We start from the raw sequence: 24,944 nt of genomic DNA, 5'->3' as shown, positions 1-24,944 counted from the left end.
TAATCTTTCAGGTGTCTGACACACATGAACTAATTACTATGCAATTTCATTTTCCTGCATTCTCCCAATGAACTGAAAATTGAAATTGCCATTTTAAATTTACACTCTCAGCATGTAATTAGTAATGGCACTACAATGCTTGTAATTGGCTTGTGATTTAAAGGGTCAGTGACCATGTTTTTGAAAGCAGATTAAACTCAGACTAAGTCATGTCTCCCTTTTAAAGTTCTGCTGACCTGTGTTTCTTCTCATAGGTTTGTACTGTGATAAAATAACATCTGTGTATACGGTTTACTGCCTTACTAGTGATACTAACTGTTAATGTTTCCAAATACAATGAGAAAACCCCCATGCTTCTATACATTATGAATTGCTCATGAGATATGACCAAAATGGTCACTGCCTGTTCCAGTGATATTCTTTTTTGTCAGAGCTCTCTTTTTAAGAGAGCACTAATTCTCCTTACCCTTTTTCCTTTTGTTTGTATGCTTTTAAAACATGTTTTGTTTTGTTTTTTTAACTGTGATTCCATTTTATGTCTACTCCTTCCTTGTCCCAGAGCACACAGTTTTCATAGTTCATGTTTTCTCAAGGAAATGTGGATTAGAATGGAGATGGTCATGTGCAGGTTTGTTGTTTGTATTCTCTGTCTACCATATCCAAAGTCTTTTTAGATACTTCTGGAGAATGAATCCAGTCCTAAATTATGATTCTGACTTTCTTTTATACCTATTTTCAATCATTTCTCTTTCCCTTTCCTGTCATATTTTCTCTGTGTCATTCTCCTTTCCACTTACCACTGCTCCTCTCTGCAGTGCTCTACCTTCCTGTGATAGAATAATATTTTAAGAATAACTGTTAGTCTCTAACACAAACCAGCTAACAGGAGCTTCTAAATCTGACTCCTCTCTAGTGATTTTTAACCTAGAGATCCATGCCTATGCCTTACATTTCTTATTCTCTCCCAGTTTCTCCATCCAAATATTGTATCTCTTAGCTCATTTTTCCTCTCATCATGGCTAATTTCCCCCTTTCTTCCATAGACTATTATTCTTTTTTATACCATTGCAGTTATTATTAATCCTGTAATATACAAAGACCTCAGCCACAGTAGAGATGCTAAAAATGCCTAAACTGGAATATCCTAAAGAGTAATGTAAAACAAGACTGAATAATTTGGTGTAACTAAGGCTGCCTGACAGCACTGAGGTAAGCAGTCACACCGTTAAGATACATTAGCAACTCTGGCAGAAGGATGCATCTGGAGGAACCTGGGAGAGGTGGGGGAAGGAAGGCAGATGAATTTAGTTCCAGAAGATGTGAATCTGTTTCTTTAGACTTTTGGAGTAGGGATGGCCCAATTCTGGGCTCTTCAGTACAAGAAAGACATGGCACTACTGGAGAGAGTCCAGTGTAGGGCTGTAAAGATGATTAGGGGCCTGGAGCATCTCTCCTTTGAGGAAAGACTGAGAGAGCTGGGCCTGTTYAGCCTGGAGAAGAGAAGACTGAGAGGGGATCTTATCAATGTGTACAAATATCTGAAGGGAGGTTGTAAAGAGGATGGGGCCAAATTATTTTCAGTGGTGCCGAGTGACAGGACGCGAGGCAACGGGCACAAACTGAAACACAGACGGTTCCATCTGAACATGAGGAAAAACTTCTTCACTGTGAGGGTGACAGAGCACTGGCACAGGTTGCCCMGAGAGGTTGTGGAGTCTCCTTCTCTGGAGATATTCAAAACGCGCCTGGACGCAATCCTGTGCAATGTGCTCTAGGTGACCCTGCTTGAGCAGGGGGGTTGGACTAGATGATCTCCAGAGGTCCCTTCCAACCTCAACCATTCTGTCATTCGATGATTCTGTGGCCTTTTTGTTCTGTCTCTATGTAATACCAGCACAATAGATTCTTGGTCCATAGAGCAACCTTCCTATATCTCAATTTGCCCAAGAACAGTAAGACATACACCACCTAGATCTGGGAGCCTGGAGTGGAGAAGTAGCTCACAACAGAGCTTCAGTGGCTCCTGCCACTGCACTGCAGGACAGGCTGGGCTGGGTTTGATGGTAAATGTGCCAGGGAGGCCTGAGAATGTCAGCCCCAGAAACCCCTGCTGTTTTCCTTTTTCTTGCAGCCATGAGTTCAGTTTACCTAAATGTCCCTTCACCCACATGATCCAGTCATGTGTCATAGGACTATGTAGAAGTTGTCCCTCAATTCTCTGCAAGTCCCGTATGCTCAGTAACCTCAGGCTGACCGCTCCTAGTGCCTGTAAGTGAGAATGATACCTTGTCTAAATTCAAAGCGGGATTGCAAATTAATGGGAGAGAACTGAAGAGGAGAGGGAGATTATATGTCTGTCTGAGCACAAGGTAAGCAGGTGGGTAAAGGCATGCAAAAAGTAGAGGGTAAAGGGTATCATATTTAAGGCTAGACAGCAAAAATCAGGGTGTACCCTGAAGGTTGATAGGAAGCAGATATTTGAAAGCGTTATACAGCAAAGATTGGCACAGACTGGCAAAGATGATGTTTTGAGTCAGGAGAGGACTGAGTAAGTTTTGATTAAGGAAGGGATTAAGGGTAAATTTAATGTCCTGGTCCTGGATTTGACCATTTGATTAGGCAAGGAGTGGAAAGCATTAGTGCCTGCTGGCTCCTGTGTAATTGCTGCTTTTGCACCATGACTTAACTAACATATATGAGAACAAGAGATCCCTTAATTTTTGCTCGTCTCATGAATGTGATTGTGAAGCGTATGCCTGGGAGGAATATGCCTGATAATGGCACTAATTTTAATGGTGTGCAAGATACTACCGACTTTTTTTTTTTTTTAAGTGCTTTGGGGTCTTTTGGCTATGAAAATTGTTTTTACAAGGTCCGTATTAATCCATGGTCACCACATGCAGATTTGTGAATACCTGAAATCTAGAGAATGAACTATTTAGTGTCTCATACTGCTTTCTGAGAACAATGATTAAACACTTGAATTGTTACTGGAGACTATTGTACATAAATATGAGTTATTAAGTAGAAAAATGAGGAAAACGCTTAGTTATCCATCATTAAAATAGCAGGAACTGTGTCTCCAGAGACATCAGCATGGTTACCAATTTACTAATAAATAAAATATTCAAATATTTAATTTTATTATTGTGAGAAGGAGGAGGATTCATTAACAAAACAGCTGGACTGCTCAGTTTGATCAGAATGAAAAAATGGGAAATAAGCTCAGTTCAGGTTGAATAATTTGGAAGTTTTTTCCCCCAGTTTTTATAGGAAGGAAAAATATCCAGAATATTTAGTTTGGGGTTAGACTGAAATGTTTTTTTCTCTTCAAAAAATTAATCCATTTCTAGACCTTTTTTATTTTTATATTTTTATTCTTTTTTGGGCCAATTTTTTAATGTAAAATGTGATTTCAAAATGAAAAAGCTAGAAATTTTATTTAGAAATAAATGAAATGTTCAGTTAGCTTCCCAGTTTCCTCCCCAAATAACTTTTCTGAAACTATTTACTAAAATTTAGGTGAAACTCCATATTTTGAGAAATTACAGTTTGATGAAAATGATGCCCAACTTCTAATTAGTAATTTGAATATATTAGTATCCTATTCTAAAATAAATACATTGGGTTTGCTTACTTTTACCTTCTCTGTGCATATGTTTAAATATTACTTATTTCCTTTTAATAATTATTGCACAATTTTAGATATTTTCTGCCATCATTTTTCTAGACACTGTTAATAAATAATCTTTCTATAGAGACTCTTAATAAAAAAAAAGATGACCTATCAGGGAAAGAAATCTACCCAAGCAGATTAAGGGTGAAACATTCCCAGGCCCCTATGTAATTTAGAATTTTAAGGCCCATTGTCAACTAAGTCCAGTTAGAGCCACAAAAATGTTGTTCTTGTAAAGCTTGTTCCCRCAGCAGAAATCAGATACTTAGGGAGCTACCCTGTAGTTCATGGGACATCCCTTGAAATGCATAGAAATGTTCAGTGCCTCAGGGGTGTACACAGAGCCAGCATGCTGCAGTGAAGATGCCAAAGTTGATCCAGAGAAAACAGAGTATTAGAGTGCGTGTGGACAACACTTCCTTAAGTGTTGTCCATACACAGCAGTCACTGAAAATATATATCTGAGGACTAAATAGTGTAGTATTGACATTTTATGGGCTATGATGTTTACTTTAAGACAGCTTAAAAATCAGCAGGGTAAGAGAATAATTATGCAGCACAGTGATTAGGGTACTTGTTTGAGAGAATTAAATTCTAGTTTCTACTCCAGAAACTGTGCCAGTATTTTACTTAGTGATTACTGAGAATGCTTTTATACTATTTTTTTTCTTTTTTTATTCTAAATATTTTGCAATATTGTTCCTTTTATGTAGAATGTATTTTATTATTTATAATTTTATTCATTTTTTACATCAGTGTCTCCCACACCACCTGCAGTTTCAGTCCCACTCCTGGCTCTCGGCCCCACTTCTCTTGGTCTTGCAATGCCTAATACTAGCATAATTAATTGCATGTCTGTGGATCTCACAAACCTACTCATAACTACTGTGACATATGAAAAATGTACCTATAATAAAGACTTTCTAAGTTCCATCATTCTATCCCCAGGCAACAAAAAATGAAAGATTTTTTTATAATTTTCAAAAAAAAGGCAAGTAGGAAAAAATTAGCAACTTCAACATAAAAAACTTCCAAAGGGCAAGCATGCACCAGGTGATAATTATTTGCTAATAAAATGATAAAACCCAAAATATACAGAGGTTTTGCAGAACATTCATTGAAACATCTGCTAGTAAGAGCTCTAAGCAAACTGCCATCTGTCAAACTATTCATCTTGTCAAAGTTCATTTCCTCATTCATGAGTACTGTAGTATCAGCTTCCAAAAAATACTTGTCATCATAGATTAAACATTTAATATTACTTAATATAACTGTCAAATGTGGCCAGGTGAACCTTATGAAATACAGTCCCAGAGTCACGATGTAAGGTGACTTGAACCATAGAGGAAGGCTGACCTGGTAAGCTAAGTCTTAAAAAATCTGTTAAAGCTCTTCATTTTTTGTCAATATTCCAAAATTTGACTTAATATTATACCAGGATTTCCTTGGAGATTATGGACAATACAGACAATTGGTAGTTAGTACCAGAAAGCCCTTGGCAGGGAAGAATAAGGTACAGCTGAATTCTGTCAAAACTCTTCCACGTAGGACCTTTGAACTGCAGCAGTTAGAACAGATCCTCAAGTGGTCGATGTCTGTCAGAGAGTCACTGGCTTCAGTGAACCCAATACCAATGTCAGTCAGCTGCAGATCTCCCTCACTGTCTATATATTTAGCCTTCAGGCTAAAAACGTAATTTATGTACCCAAAGTAGACCAGAAAACAAAAAGGCTGTAATCATCCAGACGCTCCCTTGTGTCCCATTCCTCAGTATCTATTTGATATCATTTTATATTTCCCAGTGTCATTCTTCATACACACAGAAACATATTCAAACAGCTTTTGACTGAGGTTGCAGATATGCAAAAGCAGTCAGTTCGACATTAGGATTCCTATGGCAACAGAAATTTCATTCTCTTATGAACACTATATGTAACATATTCTGTCAGCCCACATGCCAGCTTTCTTTAATAACTCTGTAATATGGCTGAATGATTGAAATAATACAAATACTTTTAAATGTATTGTTTTATGCATCTACGATACCAGCTACTTTGACTGAATAGCTTTCCACATTTACCATATTAAAAGTAATTAAAACAGCAAGTGGTGGCACACTGAAATGAGCAAGTGAGTGTGTCTCTGGTTTCTTGCTCCAGTAATAAGTTTCTTGTAAAGACACCCCTGCATGGTGGCTCACTGACTTTAATGGAGCAATGAATGTATGGGCATAGTGGTCTTCCTGTGGGGAGGATGCGGTCTAAATCAATAAGGTGGTGCTATACTAGTGTTACAGGAACACAAGTCATGTTTTATGTCTTAAACACCCACTTTCAAAATCAGTAAAGCAAACAATTCTCACTTACGTTTAGGCTTCTGCTAGTTTTGAATTCTGGAAAAGAACTGTTTCAAGTTATCTCATTACAACTAAGGTCCAGGATATGAAATTAAAAGAAAAAAGAAAAATTACATACAAATATATTTAAAATTTTTGCATTGTACAGAGGTGTGCATACACACTTATACCTGTATAGATGGACCCAGAACAGTGCGTAGGTCCTGAATTTATATGCATGTAGATAGGTCACAGGGATGTGCAGCACAAGCTGTGGAAGTATAGGCAGAGCCTTGATACAGCTCTAGCTGTGGAGAAGCACACAGTTCCTGGCTGCAGCTCAGTATTTCTCTGCTATTTTGGAGGTGATGGAGAGAAAGTACTGGGGAAGAGAAACTCTACTGCTAATTGATGAGCATGTGCTTGTCACATTTCAAAGGCCTTCTAATTTCAATGGAACCTCATGTACTAAGAAAATCAATTCTGTGGACTGAAAAATTTGAGCGTGTTTTACTCTTGCAATGTTATAATCTTGATATTCCATGAGTGGTTAAGATAAAGAGACATCTTTCAAATCTGAGGCCTTTACTGAGACTTTTCAGATTTTGAGGGTTTTTTCTTTGTCTTTTACTGAACCAAGTGACATTTTACATTTTTATCATATCTATTGTCTGTCAGCTTTTGTGGAAAGTCTCCACAGCTTTAGTGGAAAGTGTTTTTTCAGGAAAACTGCAGAGCCTATTAAAACTATTGGGAAGTYTTTGTGTTTTCCTGATCATCAGGACTTCTGAGTGTAACTTTTTGTATTATGAAAGACCCAGAAAATTCTCAGCTCTTGTTCTTCCGAAGTATCTCAAAGAAAAATAGATTGTACAAAAGTTAAGCTCAGTTGTCAGAAATTTCTTTCGCATTACTGTTTTCTCATTACTGGTCTTTGTAGGATTAGAACAGAAGTGCATGTTCATTTCTGTGACCTGACTCTGTCATCCTATTTACTAACCTCTACCAGCCAGATCAAAGCTATTTGACATGTGGAACTACATATTGATATTTTCCTTGACAATTATTTTTATTTGCACATTCTTTAATCGATACTTTAAGAAGTTTTCTAGATGTCTTAGGGAAATTCTTTTTGAGAGGCATCAGCATGCCAGAGGCAGGAAGGGGAGTCACAAGTTGAAGGTATATGAAGGGATTAATAATAGCAATAAAATACTCTAGTGTTTCTTAGCTAAACTTAAATTGCAGGTAGTTAATACCATTTAATCAATACTTTGCAAATGAGATGAAATTTTACTGGGCTACAGAACTCTGAACAATGTGAGATTGATTATGAACCTCTTTTTGAGATGACAATCTAAACATACCAGTAGTTGAATAATTCATATCATCCAGTTAATGACATTCATAACAACTACCTTTGGGACTAAAATAATGACTTAATAATAAGAAGAAACAGACCAAGCAAGTTTTTAGTCTGTCTAATTATGTAAGCTCTCTGAGGCATAAAGTGAAAGTTCTCAACAAAAGCCAGATCAAGTGAATGCTTTTTGTTATTACCCGTAGCATATGCTACTCTGTGTTAATGTTATAATTTGGTCTAAAAAATCCCTGTATTTAGGTTTTCCATGTAAGTGGCTTTTAACATATATGCTGATCTTTTCACAGAGGGCAAATGAAATTAATGGGGCAGTTTGTGGCTTTGATCCAACATGCCTAACCTGAAGCATAGAAATGTTCCAACTGAAGATAGCAAAGATGATGAGATGCTTCCAACTAGACAAGGTCTTCTAGATGTTTGGGTGGGAATAAGCCATAAGTGAGTGTAGAAAAGAACTGAGAGTTGTTTGTTGTTACTGAAAGGTATGATAGTCAAGTGAGACACTAGAAACAACAGTGGCAGGACGATGAGTTTGGAAAGAAGTTAGTAGCAAAGTTGTGAAGAGGCTTTGATAGCTCTGCATCCATGTAAGCAGGACAAAAGTGGTTAGGGTTTGTACAGCAGATCAGAAATAACCAAATACTTAATTGATTCATCTKCAGGGTAGGATACAATCTCACAGTTGAGTTAGGAATTATCACTTCTGAAGTGACTTGTAGCAAATGACTGTATGAGTTCTCCTAGACTATCACAAATGTAAGATAAAAAGTGTTGGCTTTTCTCCTTATAATAATCCTCCTTCAAGAATGGCAGCAACAGCTGGAGTACCACTGTGGATAAATCACTATATTACCTAATCTGGATGCTAATTAAAGCACATATCACTGCTGCTATCCTGACTACATTAATGCCCTCAGTTAAATCCGGGGAAGTTCTGCTGACAGCGCTGGTTAGAGGAGTGACAAAATGACGCAGAGGGGCAAGATGTACGAGCCCCTAACATCACAGATGCAGCAATAGTGTGCAACAAAGAACAGAATAAGAGCTGACCTGCCCTGACTTTTCTGAACCTCATTGCACACTGAGTCCCCCTTTGCAACCCATTGCTTTTGACATGATTTCAGAGTGAAACAGCAATGCTCAGCATTCAGGGCCTCTAGTGCTTGAGGAGGGAAAGGGAAACATGGGAGGGAGCTTCCACATTTGTTAAATTTTCCAGGATTGCAGGAATCATGTCAGGGTACTCTTTTCCCAAGTTCTTCAAGCTCCTCCAGCTCAAGACCAGTCGCTCTTCTTGTCCTTGTCCTTTTTTATTAGAGGCTGTTTCAGAACCTTACTTTGCTGAGGTACAGATTTTTGTTCCAATGTTCAGTCAAAAGTTACTCTTGGCCAGTTTGCACCCATTTAGTATTAGACTAACTTTATCTTTATACTTTAATAGCTGTTCTCCCTTTCTGGATTTATCCTTTCTGTTTGTGAGTGATACTTCACACCTTTTAAGGGTGGAAACTAAATTTATTAAGATTTTGTTAGAAACATCCTTTGGCAAGCGTCCCTATTTCTCATCAGAAGATGTTTCTGTGGGCACTTTCTGTCTAGCTTTATCAGAATTATGACTTTAAAAAGAAGAAAAATATAAACTTTCTTAACCTGGTGAAATCATCGGAGAAGGGTTGCTCTAAGGAATCTTCACATGCCAGTATAACATCAATCGCTTGTTCAACCCTGATTTTGTATGAGTAATTATGAGGATTAGTAAAAGAAATATATTTTGTGCCAGAAAAGATGGAGAATTATTTATAGCAATGCTATTGCATCTCATAACTGAAACACATAAACAACATAGTTCATCATAAACTGAATTTCTCTTACAAAGGAAAGATCATGAAAACATACATATTTACAGTCTCAAAGGACAACATTTTGTGAGGTATTTAACCTGAGCATTTTTTTGGAAGTTTGCTCTTAGCATATAGTTCAGGAAAACTTGTACTGTCAATGTTAATGGTGTTATTGCTAATTATGCAATAACAAATGAGGGGAATATAGTTATTTATTCTGGCCAGGAGCATCACATATGGTATCTTCCTAAAGTCACTGCACCTTCTCATCCCTCTTCTCTACTCTTGTATTTAATAATGCAGAAAACACAGATGCAACTGATCTTTTTAAATATTTTTTTTGTCAGGTACATAGCTTCTGCATGTTGAGTATACTCTAATATTTGATCCCAGATTTCAAAGTACATGAACTTCTTTTATTCAGGCCACATAGTTGGGGACTACAGAGCATCAGCTTCAGAAATCTACCAGAGAGAATCTGACCAATCAAAACAGGTTTAGAAAAAACAAGCATGAATTGAAATACGTTAGAAGACCATCGGAAAAAACATATCTTTCCAGATTATTGAGCTTAGTGTCTTACGAAAGAGGAAAAGTTACTCATATTTTCTTCTACTAATGTTGTTCATAGTAGAAAAAACAGGCTGAAAATAATTTTAAAAAAATGGATTGTACCCTGAAGATGTGGTATGTGTAGTGAATTCCAAAATTTTACAGATCAGCTGATTGTCCTAACAAATTTTTCAGTACTCCAACATGAGTATGTTGGTTCCCAAATTCTAAGACCCAAATTATAAGTCGGGTCCTTAATGACATTTGGCAACTAATCTTGTCTTCAAAATGAAGTTTTTCAGTTTTATTCAATAGTCTTATTGTTACCTTAAAGTACAAAAACATTTAAAAATAAATCCTTCATGTATACTTTTTGAATCTAAGGAACAAATTATACAAACAGAGAAAGCAACAAAATGTTACTGAAATATATGTATATACACACACATATATATTTGTTCATAGATAGAGACATACAAACCTATTCTTCACAGCCAACAAGAATGTCTTAAATGGCAAATGAACAACTTGAAGTCTAATGATTTCTGTTTCATTCCATTCATCTTTCAGCCTTCATGTATTAGGTCTCCCAAATATTATCAAAAAAAACTTCTTAAAAAGATAGTATATAGGTCAGAAGTTAAAACCGCATATGCACATATGTGGAAACCTCACTTACTGCTGGAAGTCTGTACTGGTGTCCCAGTGTCCTTCGTCTCTCCTGTTTTGTTGCATTGACATATTATGACTGCAGTTTTTTGTCTTTCTTCTAAAGGTCTAAAGTTTGTTAAGTATGTCGGGAAGTGATTTTTGGTCTCTGTTTTGTGGACTGTTTATTGAACAACTTTTCATGATCATGGGAAACAAGCATCAAGTGGTTCCATCCAGTCCTGTACTCCTACATTTACTCATACCTGAAAGTGAAGCTATTAATGCATCATGCAGATTTGCAGGACTGGTTCTGAATTGTCTCTAAAAATATTGTATCATTTTTATTCTGTGCAATCTGTAACAGCTTGTAAATTTACCTTGTTCATGTGGCTCTTGGGAAAATACTTTCCATTTCTTTTGTTGGCTTTCTGATGTGTTTTCTTTTAAGTTAAATTCCAGTTAAATGATTAGTTTTGATTGGCTACATCTTCAACATAGACATCTGAGTGATTTAGCATCCCCAAACAGATTTCTTTATGAACCAATAAACTATATGATACAGTACAGAAGGCACCCGGTGATTGGCAGTACATAAGTTCAAACTCRGACATTTTATACAGCATTGAACCTGAGGTACCATATTTTGTCACTTGGCACTGTTTATTAGCTTGAGTTATCTCCCATGTTTGTTAGTTGGTGAGCTCTTATCTGACTCGTAATATCAGCATAATGATTTTGTATAGTCCACTGTATATCATGTAGACATAATCTATTTCTTGTAGAATCAGATTTAGATTAATTGAGTCAATGTGATTACACCACCATGAAACAAGTGTGAATCAGGATAATTTATTTTCACTGGAGACAAGATCCCCAGGCAGGTGCATGGTATCTACTTTCTTCCTTCACTGCCAGTTCGTCTTCCTGACCACGGAATAGGGAAGGAGCATGGTAACTGTACCATTTTCAGAGAAACCCAGTAGATTTCATGTTAATTGCCACACCAAAAATTAAATTTCCTCTGTTTGGAGACCCTGGGGGAAGAAAGATCTGTTGARCTGTAATGAGTTCTACTGTAGGACTAAATCTAACATAATCATGCACACTTTTGTTGATTTATCTTGAGATCTAACCCAAATCAAGAGGCTAAATTTAGTTTTTAATTCCACAGATTACTGACTATTCTGTAATTACACTGAAATAAAAAAATACTTGGGGATACCAAGTGCTGCTTAATAATAGGAAGTAAAGCAATGGGCATCCTTTACTTTGTGTGCTTGTGAATGTTCCCTGAAGTGTGTTGGGTGAATTAGGTTGCGTCTAAATTGCTGGACCCAGGAGCGCCCTCAGAGCTGGAGCTGGATGCAGAGCTGTGCACGGTGGCCAAGTGCCTACTCTGAATCTGTTGCTCTCAAAGTAACTTTAAATGTAAGTAAGGGTAGTAGAACTGATCGGTCTTTTTTTTTTTTTTTTTTGCTTTTTTTTTTGCTCTTTCCTCAAATTTCTATGCAACTTCTTCTTCCAAGGTCTTTACCCTCCATTAATACTTTGAGATTATTGGGTTTTTTTAATCTTTCAAAGTACTATTGGCCTTCTGTCATTCTTGATTTGTCTGGTTAGTCTAGGTAATAATATATTTATACTTAAACAAGCTATTGTCTTTTTAAAATGATACATTAAACTCTTGTTCTTATCTTGGTTACTTTCACCTCTTTATTTGTTTTAAAACTAGGACACCCATGTAATTAGAATATATAACATTCTATCCTAAATACATATTTCTCCTGTATCCACAAAGCAGAGCATCTTAAGGTTTGGGTTTTTTTTTTGTTTCCCCCACACAATTGTCAGAGAACAATGCATTTAAAAATGCTTTTAATGCTAAGAGAGTTAGTGCACATTTCACATTGGGAACTCTGTTTCCTACTGAAATACATTAACTAAGAAAGATTTCAGCAGCTGCTTCATTATAGTCATTGCACAGTTGTAATATTTTGTGTTTTGCTAAGCTCTGGCTTGAAAAATTTAAAGCACATAAAAGAAGCCAGACACAATGAACCAATTAATTTCTGGTGTATCCATATGCGCTAACTGGAGCTACCCCAAGCATGAAGTCAGCCCCATGAGAATTTTGTACATACTAAAGCTGCAGGGATTTCTGAGTGGTTTTTTCCCCCCTTCATTGAGGTTTTCCTGCAAACATTGACAGATTATATAGACCTAATTGCAAAACAGTGTGTCCCATTTTTATTTCCTAACTTATTTGAACCTCAATACCATTTAAAGCCAAAGCTCAGCTGATCCAGAAAAATCCTAAAAAGAAAGATTCTGTCTGTTAAAACACAGATGTAAATAAAACTGTATAGCTTGTACATACAGATATCCAGATATGAAGTAAGGGAGTGGGTTTATAGCTGAAAAAAAGGCAGGCTTTTTGATTCCTGAAGCTTAAAGAACACAGGTTAAACATTATGCATAGTTAAGTGAGTATTTAAAAATTAAATTATTTTTATTTACTTTTGATAATTATATAACCAAATCCTCCCTTCATTCAGTAGGACTATTTTTTTCTCAGTTTGAATTTCTAACACAGTATCARCCTCTTTGCCAGATTAATTTTGGGTGCTTTTTTGTGTCATTGTTTCACTTCTTAAATTGCAGTGATTGTTTTGTTGTGCATTACAGATGGAGGCTGGGGCATGGAAAGGAGCCAGTCTGCAAATATAGTATCAAGTGATTAAAGCCATGGTTTCACTAGAAGCTACTCTTTCTTCCATAAAAGAAAAAACATTTTCTCCATAAATCATCATCCAAAAAACCTTCCCTAGATTATTGTCTGTGTTCAGGGCTGATAATAGTCTCTGGAGTTGTCCTCTTATAATAACATTTCTTTTTTTACCAGGGGAACATAGGGCTGGGACTTGTGTGTGTGTGTGTGTGTGTGTGTGTGTTTGTGTGTGTGTGTTTGTATTTTGGGGGGAGGGTGGTGATTTTTTTGAAAGAATGTGGGGAAAAAAGAAGTTTCCCAAGACTGTAAATGGATTAGGCGTGAGTCTCTTCTTATTTATACCTCTCTAAATTCCTGATTCCATTCACTACATTGYAATTGCAGAAGTTCCTGAATTTTCCTGGCATAGATAAGATCTTGTAAAAATTCTGAACTTTCATGGGGCTGCTTCTCTTCTCTCTCGCAACAATCCAAATCAGGTCTAAATCTCTAGCAGAAAAACATTGTTATTCTAAAGGTGTATGAATGTTTACTCTTTACTTATACAGGGCAAATGGGGTAAAACTACAGTGGTGTTTCGTCCCTGCCTGGGGGCTGCCATCCCAGAGAGGAGGGAGCACCATGGTCGCCCCAGCAGCCGGGCAACACGGACAAGGTTCTTTTGGAGGAAGCAAGGGCTAAAGTAGCCTAATGTGTCATTTACATTTTTCCAGTTCATTACTCTTTATTATTCCCACTCGCCTCCTTTCTTCACACATCTACCTGTACCTTTATGCAAGCCTCACAGTGTGACATCACTTTATTAAGCTTCATTTGGTATAGAAGTTAGAGATTTCAACTGTCTGTCAGTATGGGGTGGGAGCACAATTGTCACAGATTACTTCTTGATAGTCTTCATTGCAGGGATGAGGTTGATGATGCTAATATTATTTAATTTATGAATACAAGAGTCTGAAATTTATAAGAATATAGTTAGCTTTCACATATCATAGATACATAAGCAAGGGAAAATTAAGGCTGTGACTTGTAATTTGAACTCTACATACATCTTCATTTTTTACTTTGTGGTGTTGAGGCTAGGCCAGACAAATACATTGGGAATGTTCATATCCCTTAATAGCCATTGGTATTTTGCCATTGACTTCTTTGGAACTGGCATTTCGCTCATGATCTTTAAATCTGTGAATTTTCAATGAGCATCAAGGAAAAGTCTGATTTCTTTATAGTGCATCTGTGTATTTTTACTTAGGCTTTGACAAAAAAAAATATTAACCTGAAGTTAGCTTGGACTCTTTCAGATGGAATTCTAAATTGCCTTCTAATAGAATGGAAGGTCCAGCCTGTGGTAAATTAAGTGTATTAAAGTGTTGTTGCATTTCCTTTTTAGATATATACAAGCGCTGTGTTTGTGTGTGTGTCTGTGTGTGTACACATACACACAAAGACAGCAACATAGTACATGCTTCTTGTTCAAAATCTTTTATTTATTTATTTGTTTATATATATATGACATGAATGAAAAATAAGCAGAGTTAATGCAAAAATAGAGATAGTCATTTAAATGCTACAGTTCTCTTTTTTTCCCTTGGAGTTAGAAAGAAATCTAATAACAGAATTGTGTCCCTCAGATGTTTAATGATGATATGTATTGTTATTTCAGATAAACCTGCAGAGGAAGATGAGAGTCACCGGAGTAATAACCCAAGGTGCCAAGAGGATTGGAAGTCCAGAATATATAAAATCTTACAAAATTGCATATAGTAATGATGGGAAGTCATGGTCAATGTACAAAGTAAAAGGCTCAAATGAAGATATGGTAAGATTAAGTCATCTGTATATGCATAAGTCTCATGGTTTAGCTGCCTTCAGAAGTATAAGATATCTTTAGTAGATAAGCATAATTGCCTGACAGAGAAACAGAGAAAGCAGTCTGATATGTTGCCTTGTTATTATTTTTCTCTGAAAAAAACCCACAGCAAAAAATTGCACTTTCTGTCTACTAAAAATTTCTTATACTTTAATTGATGGTTGTAAAAATATTGTGTCCCAAGGCTAGAATAATCCTGTTTATTACACTTAACTGATTTTCATTTTAATTAGTTTACCAGTAATTACTCATTACTCTGTTTTCAATTTAGTTTTATTACATTGGCAGATTAATGTTAACCCTTAAAAACATAGAACCCATTCATCAATGCTAATTTCTGCATTGCACAAACAGTATCATCCAGTAAGAAGTGTATGTTTACGATTTATAGTTACAATTTATTTTTATAGAGAATTCTGCATGCAAAGCAGCAAGAATCGCTTTACTGTGAAAGTTAAAATAGAACTAAGACACTTAGCAGCATTCAACATAGTTCCTCTTATGCAGGCAGGAAGTTGAAATGCTGTGTGAAAAGGTGTATAATGAGGGAAGAAAACAAAATATAAGCATATCTAGTTAGAGTGAGGAGAGAATAGAAAAATGCTTTTAGGTTTAATTCAGCTCCCACTGAGATCAATGGAAAGGTTCCAGTAGACTTTGGTGGAGCAGTTTCTTGAAGTAGACAGAAAAAATAAATGTCAATCAATGTAAATAATTGCAGGCTAGATTGAACAGGGACTATTTAATACACTAATTTGAAAAGAAGATGTAATTTAGTGCATTAGAAGCTCCAGCTTCTAGGAGTGACAAGTCAAAGGCCCTGATTTATCAGAGGCAGCAAACACATGCCTGTRTAAGGCAATGGCAGTTAGGCCTTCCTTAAAATCCTGAGTGTTGGGCACGAGAAGTGAAAGAACAGCTTCTATTTGTGAAAAAGTCACAGAGAACCAAGGAGGAAGGTTAGAAGGACAAAGGGGATATGTTTGAGGCATGGAAATGAAATGAACATCTCGTAATTCTCTTAGCATGTTTTTAGGAATATGTCATTTTTTCATAGGTGTTCCATGGAAATGTAGACAACAACACTCCGTACGCCAACTCCTTCACACCACCAATAAAGTCACAGTACATACGGCTGTATCCTCAGGTTTGCAGAAGACACTGTACTTTGAGAATGGAACTTCTTGGCTGTGAATTATCAGGTAGGTTTTGCAGCAATTGCCATATCTCAGAAATGAACAAACAAGCAACACATTTTTGTGCCAGTGATCTAAAACAGATCCAATTTATTCTTGTTGAAATGCAGACGGCATCCCTGAGTTTATCCAGATACTTACTTGTCTCTTTTTATGTAAATGATATAAGCAACAATAGTCGCTTATGGTGGGGTGGTGGTGGTAGCAGTAGTAGTAGGGTAACATAGCACCAATGTAATAATTCTTAGTAAATCTTTTGTGCACATTGGCCTCCAGTTATGTGTGACCTAGAAAAGGTCAGTTGTAGCAGCTTTAATAAGTACCAAGAGATATCAGGAGCTATTGTGGCACATATTGCACAGGCGTTGAGATGGTCTCTAAGTCGCAGTTACGCTCAGTACAGCCAAAACAAAATATAGGAAGAGAAACAGTTGCTGAGAACTGAAGCTGTTGCCCCAGAGTCTGCTGTGCAACTCTGAACAGAACCAGGAACCACAGTCAATCTGAGTCATTTCTCATGACTGCTGGATGATCACACTTGCTGATCAAGATATGCTGCATGGCATCATTGGAAGTACAAGAGTGCTTCATTTGGACTGGAATAAGGTATATTTTGCTGGGCTGCTTTAGAAAAGATTTGAGTTTAGATTTGCTTTGTGGCTTTCCAGTGGAAGCAGTGATTGTGTCTTGCAGGAAAAGTAAGTGAAAAAGTAGAGCCAATATAAACCGTCTTAAGTTTTAGAGTAGCAGATGTTATAGTTCATAAATGTAAAGCCTGACCTGTAGCCACTCTCTGTGAGAACCATGCTCCTTTACAAATTCAGTAAAGCATGTAAATTTTTTTATGTTTTTCAAGGGATCAACCTTTTCCAGTGGGAGTGCTCCACAAATTCATTTAAAAATGATTTTTATGTGACTACCTGCTTACTGTACAAACAATAGTCATCCTGTTCACGAATGATATATCAAAACAGTAGGAGTTAAATAATCTTCAGTCCCCTAGTGGCATCAAAACCAGATTCAGAAATGAAAAGTTAATGCATTAATCTCAGTGTAGCCCTTTTCCAATAAAGATAGATTTGAGAGTAAATAGAAAATTCTGTCTAGCTGCTTTAGTCTATTAGGGTTTTTTTGTTTTTTTTTTTATGTCTTCCATTTCTGGAACCACAATTTAGCGTAAGTCCTTGCCAGAATGACCAGGAATTGTTTTGCTCAAAGAACTGCGAAAGCTACTAAAGTGAATTCATTTCAGTGGTCTCCTAACAGTTTCAAGGTCATCATTTCTTAGAACTGCAGGCATCCAAGGCTCAGCAAAACAATTTCAGTCTTTACTGAAAGGAGAGTATAATTATACGTAAAGACAGTCCAATGCTCTCTTATTCCAGGTGGTCTGTCTTAGACAGAAGAGTATGTTGAGAGATCTGGCTTCTCTAACAAGTAATGGAGCTAGAGAAGAGAAACACTACTGAAGGGAAGGAGACTATGTTCGGGATGATCATCCTAAAAATGAACCCTTTCTTAGGTCATACTTCAGCCATATCTTCAGCATATGGTCACCTGTAGACTCATTAATAGTTTAACTGACCAGGACCATAATCAGATTTTCTGAAAAGCATTTTCAATGCTTATGTAATCAGCCATCAGTACAATACACATTTATTAATTCTCATGGCCTTGTCTTCCTGCCTTACTTGTGTTTTGCACATCTCTGCATTGTAAATTCCTTTCCCTCAGAGTGTACTTAGTTGGGGGAGACACAGATAACAACTAATATTTCTTATAATACCTTTTATTCATTAAGCTGTTATTAGTAGTATAATCAAACTGTTATTAACAACAGATAGCTGTTCACACAACACATTCACTTACTCACTCAAGCAGTTCACTCACACACTCAAATGCTCACTCATTATTACTCGTTATTCATTCATAGTTACCTGGCTGCAACAGCAGCTGGGAGGGAGGCCAAGCCCAGCTGTATCCTCAGAACCAGGGGGTCACCCCAGCGTGCCAGTGGACACTGGGTAGGTGTCTGGGAAGTGCTTCGCACGGTCCTTTGCTTCAGTCAAGTGTGTATATAATCATGTAGTCTTCGTCTGTATGGCAGATTCTCCCTTCTTGCGTATGCTCCAAGATATGTGTTGTTGTCATTAGTGTTTTTTAGTGGCCTTGCACAAATTCAGCAGATTCTTGGTGTTCTGAGTTTATCAGTTCTTGCGGAGGAATGCTAGTCCCCAGAGCATATCAGTCCTCAGGATACTTTCACATTTGTTTTCTGGAAACTGTTTCTCCATCCAAACTTATAGGTAACTATAGAATCCATTCACACAAACTCATATGCAAGGAGTCTTTATAACTTCTGCATTTAAAACTAGATTCCACTGCTCCTGTTCATCTTCAGCAATATCTAATCCTGAAAAGAATTCTATGTGTGTAAATGGGAGCATCTATTGGCTAAAATACTACTCACAGTTAGCAAAAGAAGTAGAAATTCTCTTCATATTTGTCTGTTAAAATGTTGTTAGATTTACAGCACTTTTCAAAGTTTCAGACAAGCTCGATGAAAAGGAAGATCCTGGACTTCAGGTGTATTTTCCTATCCAGTTGCCTATATTTTTCTACATAATTTTGAAAATCTCTTTATTTTCACAAGAGAAAAAGTATCACAGTATTGATCAAAACAAAATCACCTTTGGCCTAGCATAATTTGCCTACTCAATACTGCATAAATCCTGGTCTGAGACAAGACAAATGCAGACCTTTACATGCAAATCTGGGTGATGGAGCTTTTCTGAGTTCCACCAGCACTTGACATCTACATCATCTCTGGTTTTGCCTCCGCTGTATCAGAAATTTAATATTTCCTTGAGAGTTTGAACTTTGTTGAAAGAATGGTAGATGAGGGCACTGTATGGGACTCAAAGAGCAAAATGTTGTGTCCTTGGAAGAAACAACAGAGAACAGCCTCAGTGTGGATTCTTTCAATTCTCAGACCCTCATCTATGCTCTTACAAAGTGTAGATTCCTCATTATTTCAGTACAGTTTCATTGGGCTAGACCAAATAAGAAGCAACTATGAACTTAGATAAATTTAAACATACATAGTTATCATTTATCACTACTCAAAACATCTCAGATGTGTTGGCCTAAAATATTCCTCTGAGCTTAGCCATAAGTAACTCTGCATTAGCTCTCACTGATTTTAACAGGTTGTAAGAAAGGGAAGGGACATTTAGTCCTTTCACAGGGATATTATGAAACAAATGTAAAGAACGTACAGTATAGTGAAGAGGAGATGTTCCAGGGAGTCATGAGCATTCTTATAAATATACTTCTATAGTGGTGATTATTTACTGACACAAAGTTTTGTAAGAGTTTGATCATTCTGTCCTTTGTGCTCAGGGTGAGAGCTCACCTATCAAAAGGAGGAGCAGCAGGGTGGAATAGGGTCTGGGAAGTGACTATTTGTGATCTGTTATTGTTGTCTTTGGTACAGCMCTAAGATGTTGTTCTGTCACCCGAGTGCACAACAGCAGCCTTTTCTGGTTCTCATTGTTCTTTCTCACTTTCTCTGTTACTTTTAATAACTGTCTCCCTTCTGCTTTTGTTTTTCTTTAGTGCAGTGGAGAAAGAAGGCCAGTGTAAAATTCCATCACTGGGAGCACTACACATACACACACACAAAAGCACACACATTTGTTGTTTCATACATCAATAATCGTATTCAGAAGAGATAGAATGGGTTCATTCTCTTTGAGAGATTGGACCACTGCTGAAAAACAGTTTTGACAACCCATGTTTTTGTGGCAGAAACCTCCTTCAGGTTCTTCAGATGAAACATTCTTGCTGGCAGCCCTTGTGATCTAGGAGTGATAGTTTGGAATTGAATAATAATCAAAATCCTTTTCTAAAGCAGCAGATGACTCTCTCATTTGCACTGTCAGTTGCTCTCTCCTACTCTCAAGAAAAGTGTTTGGCTGCCGTTTTAAACTGGGTGGTTCTTTCTACAGGCAAGGCTATGCAAGCTTCCTTTCATGCATTAAGAATGAGTTCTGAAAATTTTTCAAAAATTAGCTCTGTTTTTTGTTTACATTTAAATTGAATATAAAACATTGCAGTATTTCAAAGTTTAAGTAAAATTGTTAATATACTAAAGAGCATATTGTTGTCACCTCTCTCTGGTAATATGCATTTACTCCTGCTATTGTTTCCTCACTTGAAGAGCCTGGTCTTATCTCCTCTGATTTGAATGCATAATAATTTCACTTAACTCTGTGGGTTAAACTGGCTGGAGAAACTGAAAGTAGAATCTGACCAGAAGATCTTTGCTAATAATATTTCCACATTTCCAAAGAAAATGAATAAAAATCAGGTCTTTAAATGGGGGTAAGCATACTATAGAGGAAACAAACTTTTAAGAAAAAGAGAACCAGCTTCTGTATCTTGCTCAAGTAAAGAAAAACAAAATAATGACTTCGGGTATTTTAAGTGATCACATTGTGCTCTGGTTCTATCAAGAGACACAAGCTGAGCAAGGTCATGTCACAGCAGTAAAGCCTTCATGACTTACATGACTTGCATGCTTTAAGAAACACAGCTGGTGACTTAGCAAATGACTATCTGTAAGGAATCAGCTCAGCAGCTCAGGATGTGAGTGTCAGGTGGWAAACCTCTGTCTTCCCAGTGATAGATAAGGTTCTGTGTATTTGCAGTCATGAGAGGATGACACACCTCTTGCAAAATGAGATGTATTAAATCCTGGGCACATTCTGACTCAGTGAATTAGAGTATACTAAAATATTATTTTCAGGTTGAATGATTCAAGTGAACTAATTAGGGTCACCAAATCTGTAAAATGTAAACTTTGACACAACTGCTCATATGCAGATTTTTGACATCTGAGGCAGATGGAAAGTGAGAAAACACTTATTTTTATATTCCCTCGCCATCTTTCACCTTTTCCTCAAACACCCATCAAGCATTATTCCATCCAGTCCTACATTCACCCTTTCTAACCTCTTAGCAGCCCTCTCATCCTCAGTCACTTGACTTGCCTTCCTTTTCTTAKTCTTTTTATCTTAAAAACTAAACAGCTCATCTATGTCTCCTGGCTTCCCGTACTGCTGTTACTGTGCTGCTGTTAAAGAGCGTTTCTCCTGCTGTCGGCTTGCTTCCTCTCTTTCTGGGTCCAAATGTGTCTTCTGTGTTCCCTCTGTCTCCTGATTTCCAGTATACAGTAGCAAGGTAGAGGACCATAGAATCAGTTATTAACTTTATATTGTTTCTATTTTTCTAAGGACACCTAGCAGAGAAAGGGAACACCCAAGGTCTGTCTTTAGCTACAGTCAAAATAACTCTATGTGGGACATCCATCTGGTTTAAACAAATAAACCTTTAACTCTTTAATTCTCCTAAGCAATTCTCCTATTATTTTCCCTCCTTCACAGTCATTATTTTGTAGTCTTCCATTCTGTCTGGGTTTTGGGTCTTTTTGATTTTCRGCTGGGTGTCAGGTAATTCAAAGGTGTAAAAGACCTCAGTGCTTGTTAACTTTTTACCTCATTAGTGGTGTGAACAAAAATTAATGTTTTTCCTCAATACATAAACACACATAGTTAATGTGACATGGCATAAAAGCATGATAAAATTGAACAGAATAAAGGCAACAATGGCAGGCTGCTGGGCAGGAAAAGAAGACAGAGATTAGAAGAAGAGACAAGAGTCATCTTTTCTGCTTGTTTCCCTTCATAAATTTATGCTAGGATAAAATACTTCAAATTCTTTATCGTATTTTCGATTCTTCCAAGGTAAGGTGGTGTTGAAATAAAGTGCTTCGAATTGGCTATTTTTCATTTGTTTGTTTGCAATTTCCCCCAACAATATCCTTGATTAAAGCCCATTCTTTGAGAATTGCTACATTTCTTTCCCATACAGGAAAACCTAAACCACTTACAAAGATAAGTAAGTAGTGTCACAGATGTTATTTTGCTCCTCTAGGTTGCTCGGAACCCCTGGGGATGAAATCAGGACATATACAGGACTATCAAATTACTGCCTCCAGTGTTTTCCGAACGCTCAACATGGACATGTTCACTTGGGAACCTAGGAAAGCCCGGCTCGACAAGCAAGGCAAAGTTAATGCCTGGACCTCTGGCCACAATGACCAGTCACAGTGGTTGCAGGTAAAGTTTTGTATAAATTTTCACAAATGTTTACCATATGTTTCTGGTATGGAAAAGGTTGACCAATTTAGGATTATATCTTGCTTCATATTCTGAGTATAACCAGCCTAAGTCTGTCACACTTAGATGGTGAAGCTAAGAAAACCTACACAGATCTCATGTCTTTGCTACCTCAGGTGCACTGCTCCATTACAATTCAGACTGTGTGGCACGCAGAAAAACCYGACTAGGGAAGCCTTCAACTCCGCTTGCCAAACCTTCAACTCAAGAGGTAGAGAGCAGCCATGAATATTCCTTTGCTAATGGATGCAAATAGAAGTCACAGACCTGTTTCACTGACTTCTTGATAGCTTCCTGAGAGATTTATTTTCTTCCTTTCTGTCCTTCCAAAGCTCCCTGGAAAAGCACATTTACTTGAGCTCTGTGCACATAGCAAATCTGGCCCCTAGAAATTAGCTTTGTCTAATTGAGACTGTTCAAAATTACTTTCCAACATCACTCTGAAACTGGTAAGATTGATTCAGTACATGAATTCATTATGAAGTTGTGCACAGGAATTGTTTTCAGTCTGAGAGTGATTTATACAAGTTGGTAGTAGGCTAATGTGAAAGATTGCGATAAATCACCATGTGGAAGCCTATTTGACCAGTCACTGACRTATTTACATTTTTTGAACTGTTGAAAATTGCAGTATTTTGAGTCAGCTGCCGGTTTGCAGCCAAGTTCTCAGCAGGAAGCCACAATAGCACTAGACGTGCTACTAACCCCCTGCAATCTTTTCACGTATAAATTATGACATATGAGCTTTTTTACCTATGGTTGCTAAGCAATTTAGCAATGTGATTACTATCTTTTCTCCAAGTTTACACACACACACAAAAGAAGTAGCAGTCACCTTGTCTATTTATCATTTGAATAATTGAAGATACAGGGATTTGGTGAAAGTTTTTTAGAACAGCTTGTTGATACAGCAGTTAGTAACTTTTGGGGAGGAAGATGTTAGTGTTGTGTTTTATGGTAGAGAAGCAGATGAAAATGGTTCTCCACATAGAAGAGAGGCAGTTGTATCAGAACCAGTTTTAGCTCCATCAGTGACTCCAAGAAACCAGAGACTCTACAGAAATATTCTGTGGTGTGTTATTCCTCCTGTGGATAACAATGGATTTTTAATTAACTACAGATGGCAAGGAGCTGTAAAGCTAATTCTTATATTCTAAAATCTTCAAACTCTTGCCGTRTTTGAACCTACCTGAACGTACAAATTGATTTTGGACCTGTGTGACCACTTGCAGGCTCTCTGCAAGTCCCTGAAATATCAGGCATAATTTTTTTGTCTTGTCAAGGGCAAGTTGTGAAAAAATATTTATATTTTAGTTATTTTACTGCTATGATATGATTTCGGAAGAATTCACAGGAACATGACCTTTTTACCCTCTCCTAAAAGTCATTATATTTATGGTATTTTTCCAAGACGGTATCATAACATTTCTTGTTTGAAAAAACAAGAAGCATTAAAAAAACACTTGTTTTTTCTGTGCTTAGACTGGTGGTTAATTTCTGCTATTGGCTGATTATTTTGAATTCAGTATCCAAGTAAATGTGGACTCAGATGCTTCATGTCTAGGTAACAATTCTGTAAGAAAGATATGCTTGTCATTTAAATTTGTCTGTTCATTATTGTTCTCTTTGCAGGCAGTTCTCTGTTTTTTCTTTAAAGCTCAGAATATTGTATTGTGACATTTTAACACTCTGGCTGTAATTTTATCATCTTTCTGCTTTCATAAAATTTAGTCAAAACATTTGTAAGAAAAAGTGTGTGAAAGCAAAGTTATATCTATACCCTTTTCACTCAGCAATCACATATTACAAAGAATGATCCCATCAGCAATTCCATGATACCCAAAACAGGGTTAACTTTATGTTAAAATGGCTGGCCTATCAATATGGGATTCCATGGTGTTAGCTTTCCATACCTTTTGAATTTTCCCTGCATGCTACCTTTTTAATTTTCATTAGCAACCCTATAAAATTGGGTAAAAACCTACTGAGTACCTTTAAAAAATATTGTCTTAATATTGTGGTATAAAGGAATATCTTGAGTAGATCTGTTGTGACTTGCAGTTATTTTAGAAAAACCTTGCCTAAATGTCAGTGTTCCTCTTTTTAAAAGCTTCTGTGCCAACATACATCTCAGAGTGCCTGCTGTGATAATGGTCACTGAGAGCCGATGTTTGTATCATGTGCATAAATGGTGTTTGGTTGTTATGGGCAGTTCTCGGCACTTTTGGATGAACCCTAAACATAAATTTTTCTCCATCATAAGCTGACATTGTTTTATTCTGTTTGTTTTGTCACCTTCAAAAAGGAAAATTTTGAAACTTCTGTCCACTTCTTTAAAAATATAGGCATTAGTAAGTTCTTTGTYGTGAGTGTGCTGGATTGCTGCATCTATAATTTAGCTCCAGAGGCAGGAATTTGAAGTGTTATGTGGCTTGGCACACCGACTGTGTATTTCCCTAATTAAGAAGAGTATTC

General features: G+C 36.9%; 1 protein-coding gene across 1 annotated transcript in view; it reads left to right on the top strand.

Annotated features, from left to right (window-relative positions):
* The window catches only part of EDIL3 (EGF like repeats and discoidin domains 3), a gene marked incomplete at its 3' end in the record, with an annotated part of 142,708 nt that extends 120,299 nt beyond the window's left edge, over positions 1-22,409 (top strand). Inside the window, exons 8-10 of the mRNA XM_026085800.1 lie at positions 14,825-14,980; positions 16,089-16,233; positions 22,225-22,409. Coding sequence (XP_025941585.1) covers positions 14,825-14,980; positions 16,089-16,233; positions 22,225-22,409 — 486 coding nt within the window. The remainder of the gene's footprint in view (positions 1-14,824; positions 14,981-16,088; positions 16,234-22,224) is intronic.
* Positions 22,410-24,944: the final 2,535 nt, after the last annotated feature.

This window comes from Apteryx rowi, unplaced genomic scaffold (assembly GCF_003343035.1).
Source record: "Apteryx rowi isolate R43461 unplaced genomic scaffold, aptRow1 scaffold_675, whole genome shotgun sequence".
Lineage (NCBI taxonomy): Eukaryota > Metazoa > Chordata > Aves > Apterygiformes > Apterygidae > Apteryx > Apteryx rowi.
Note: the sequence above shows the minus strand (reverse complement) of the source record. Positions and strands in the feature narration are given on the sequence as shown.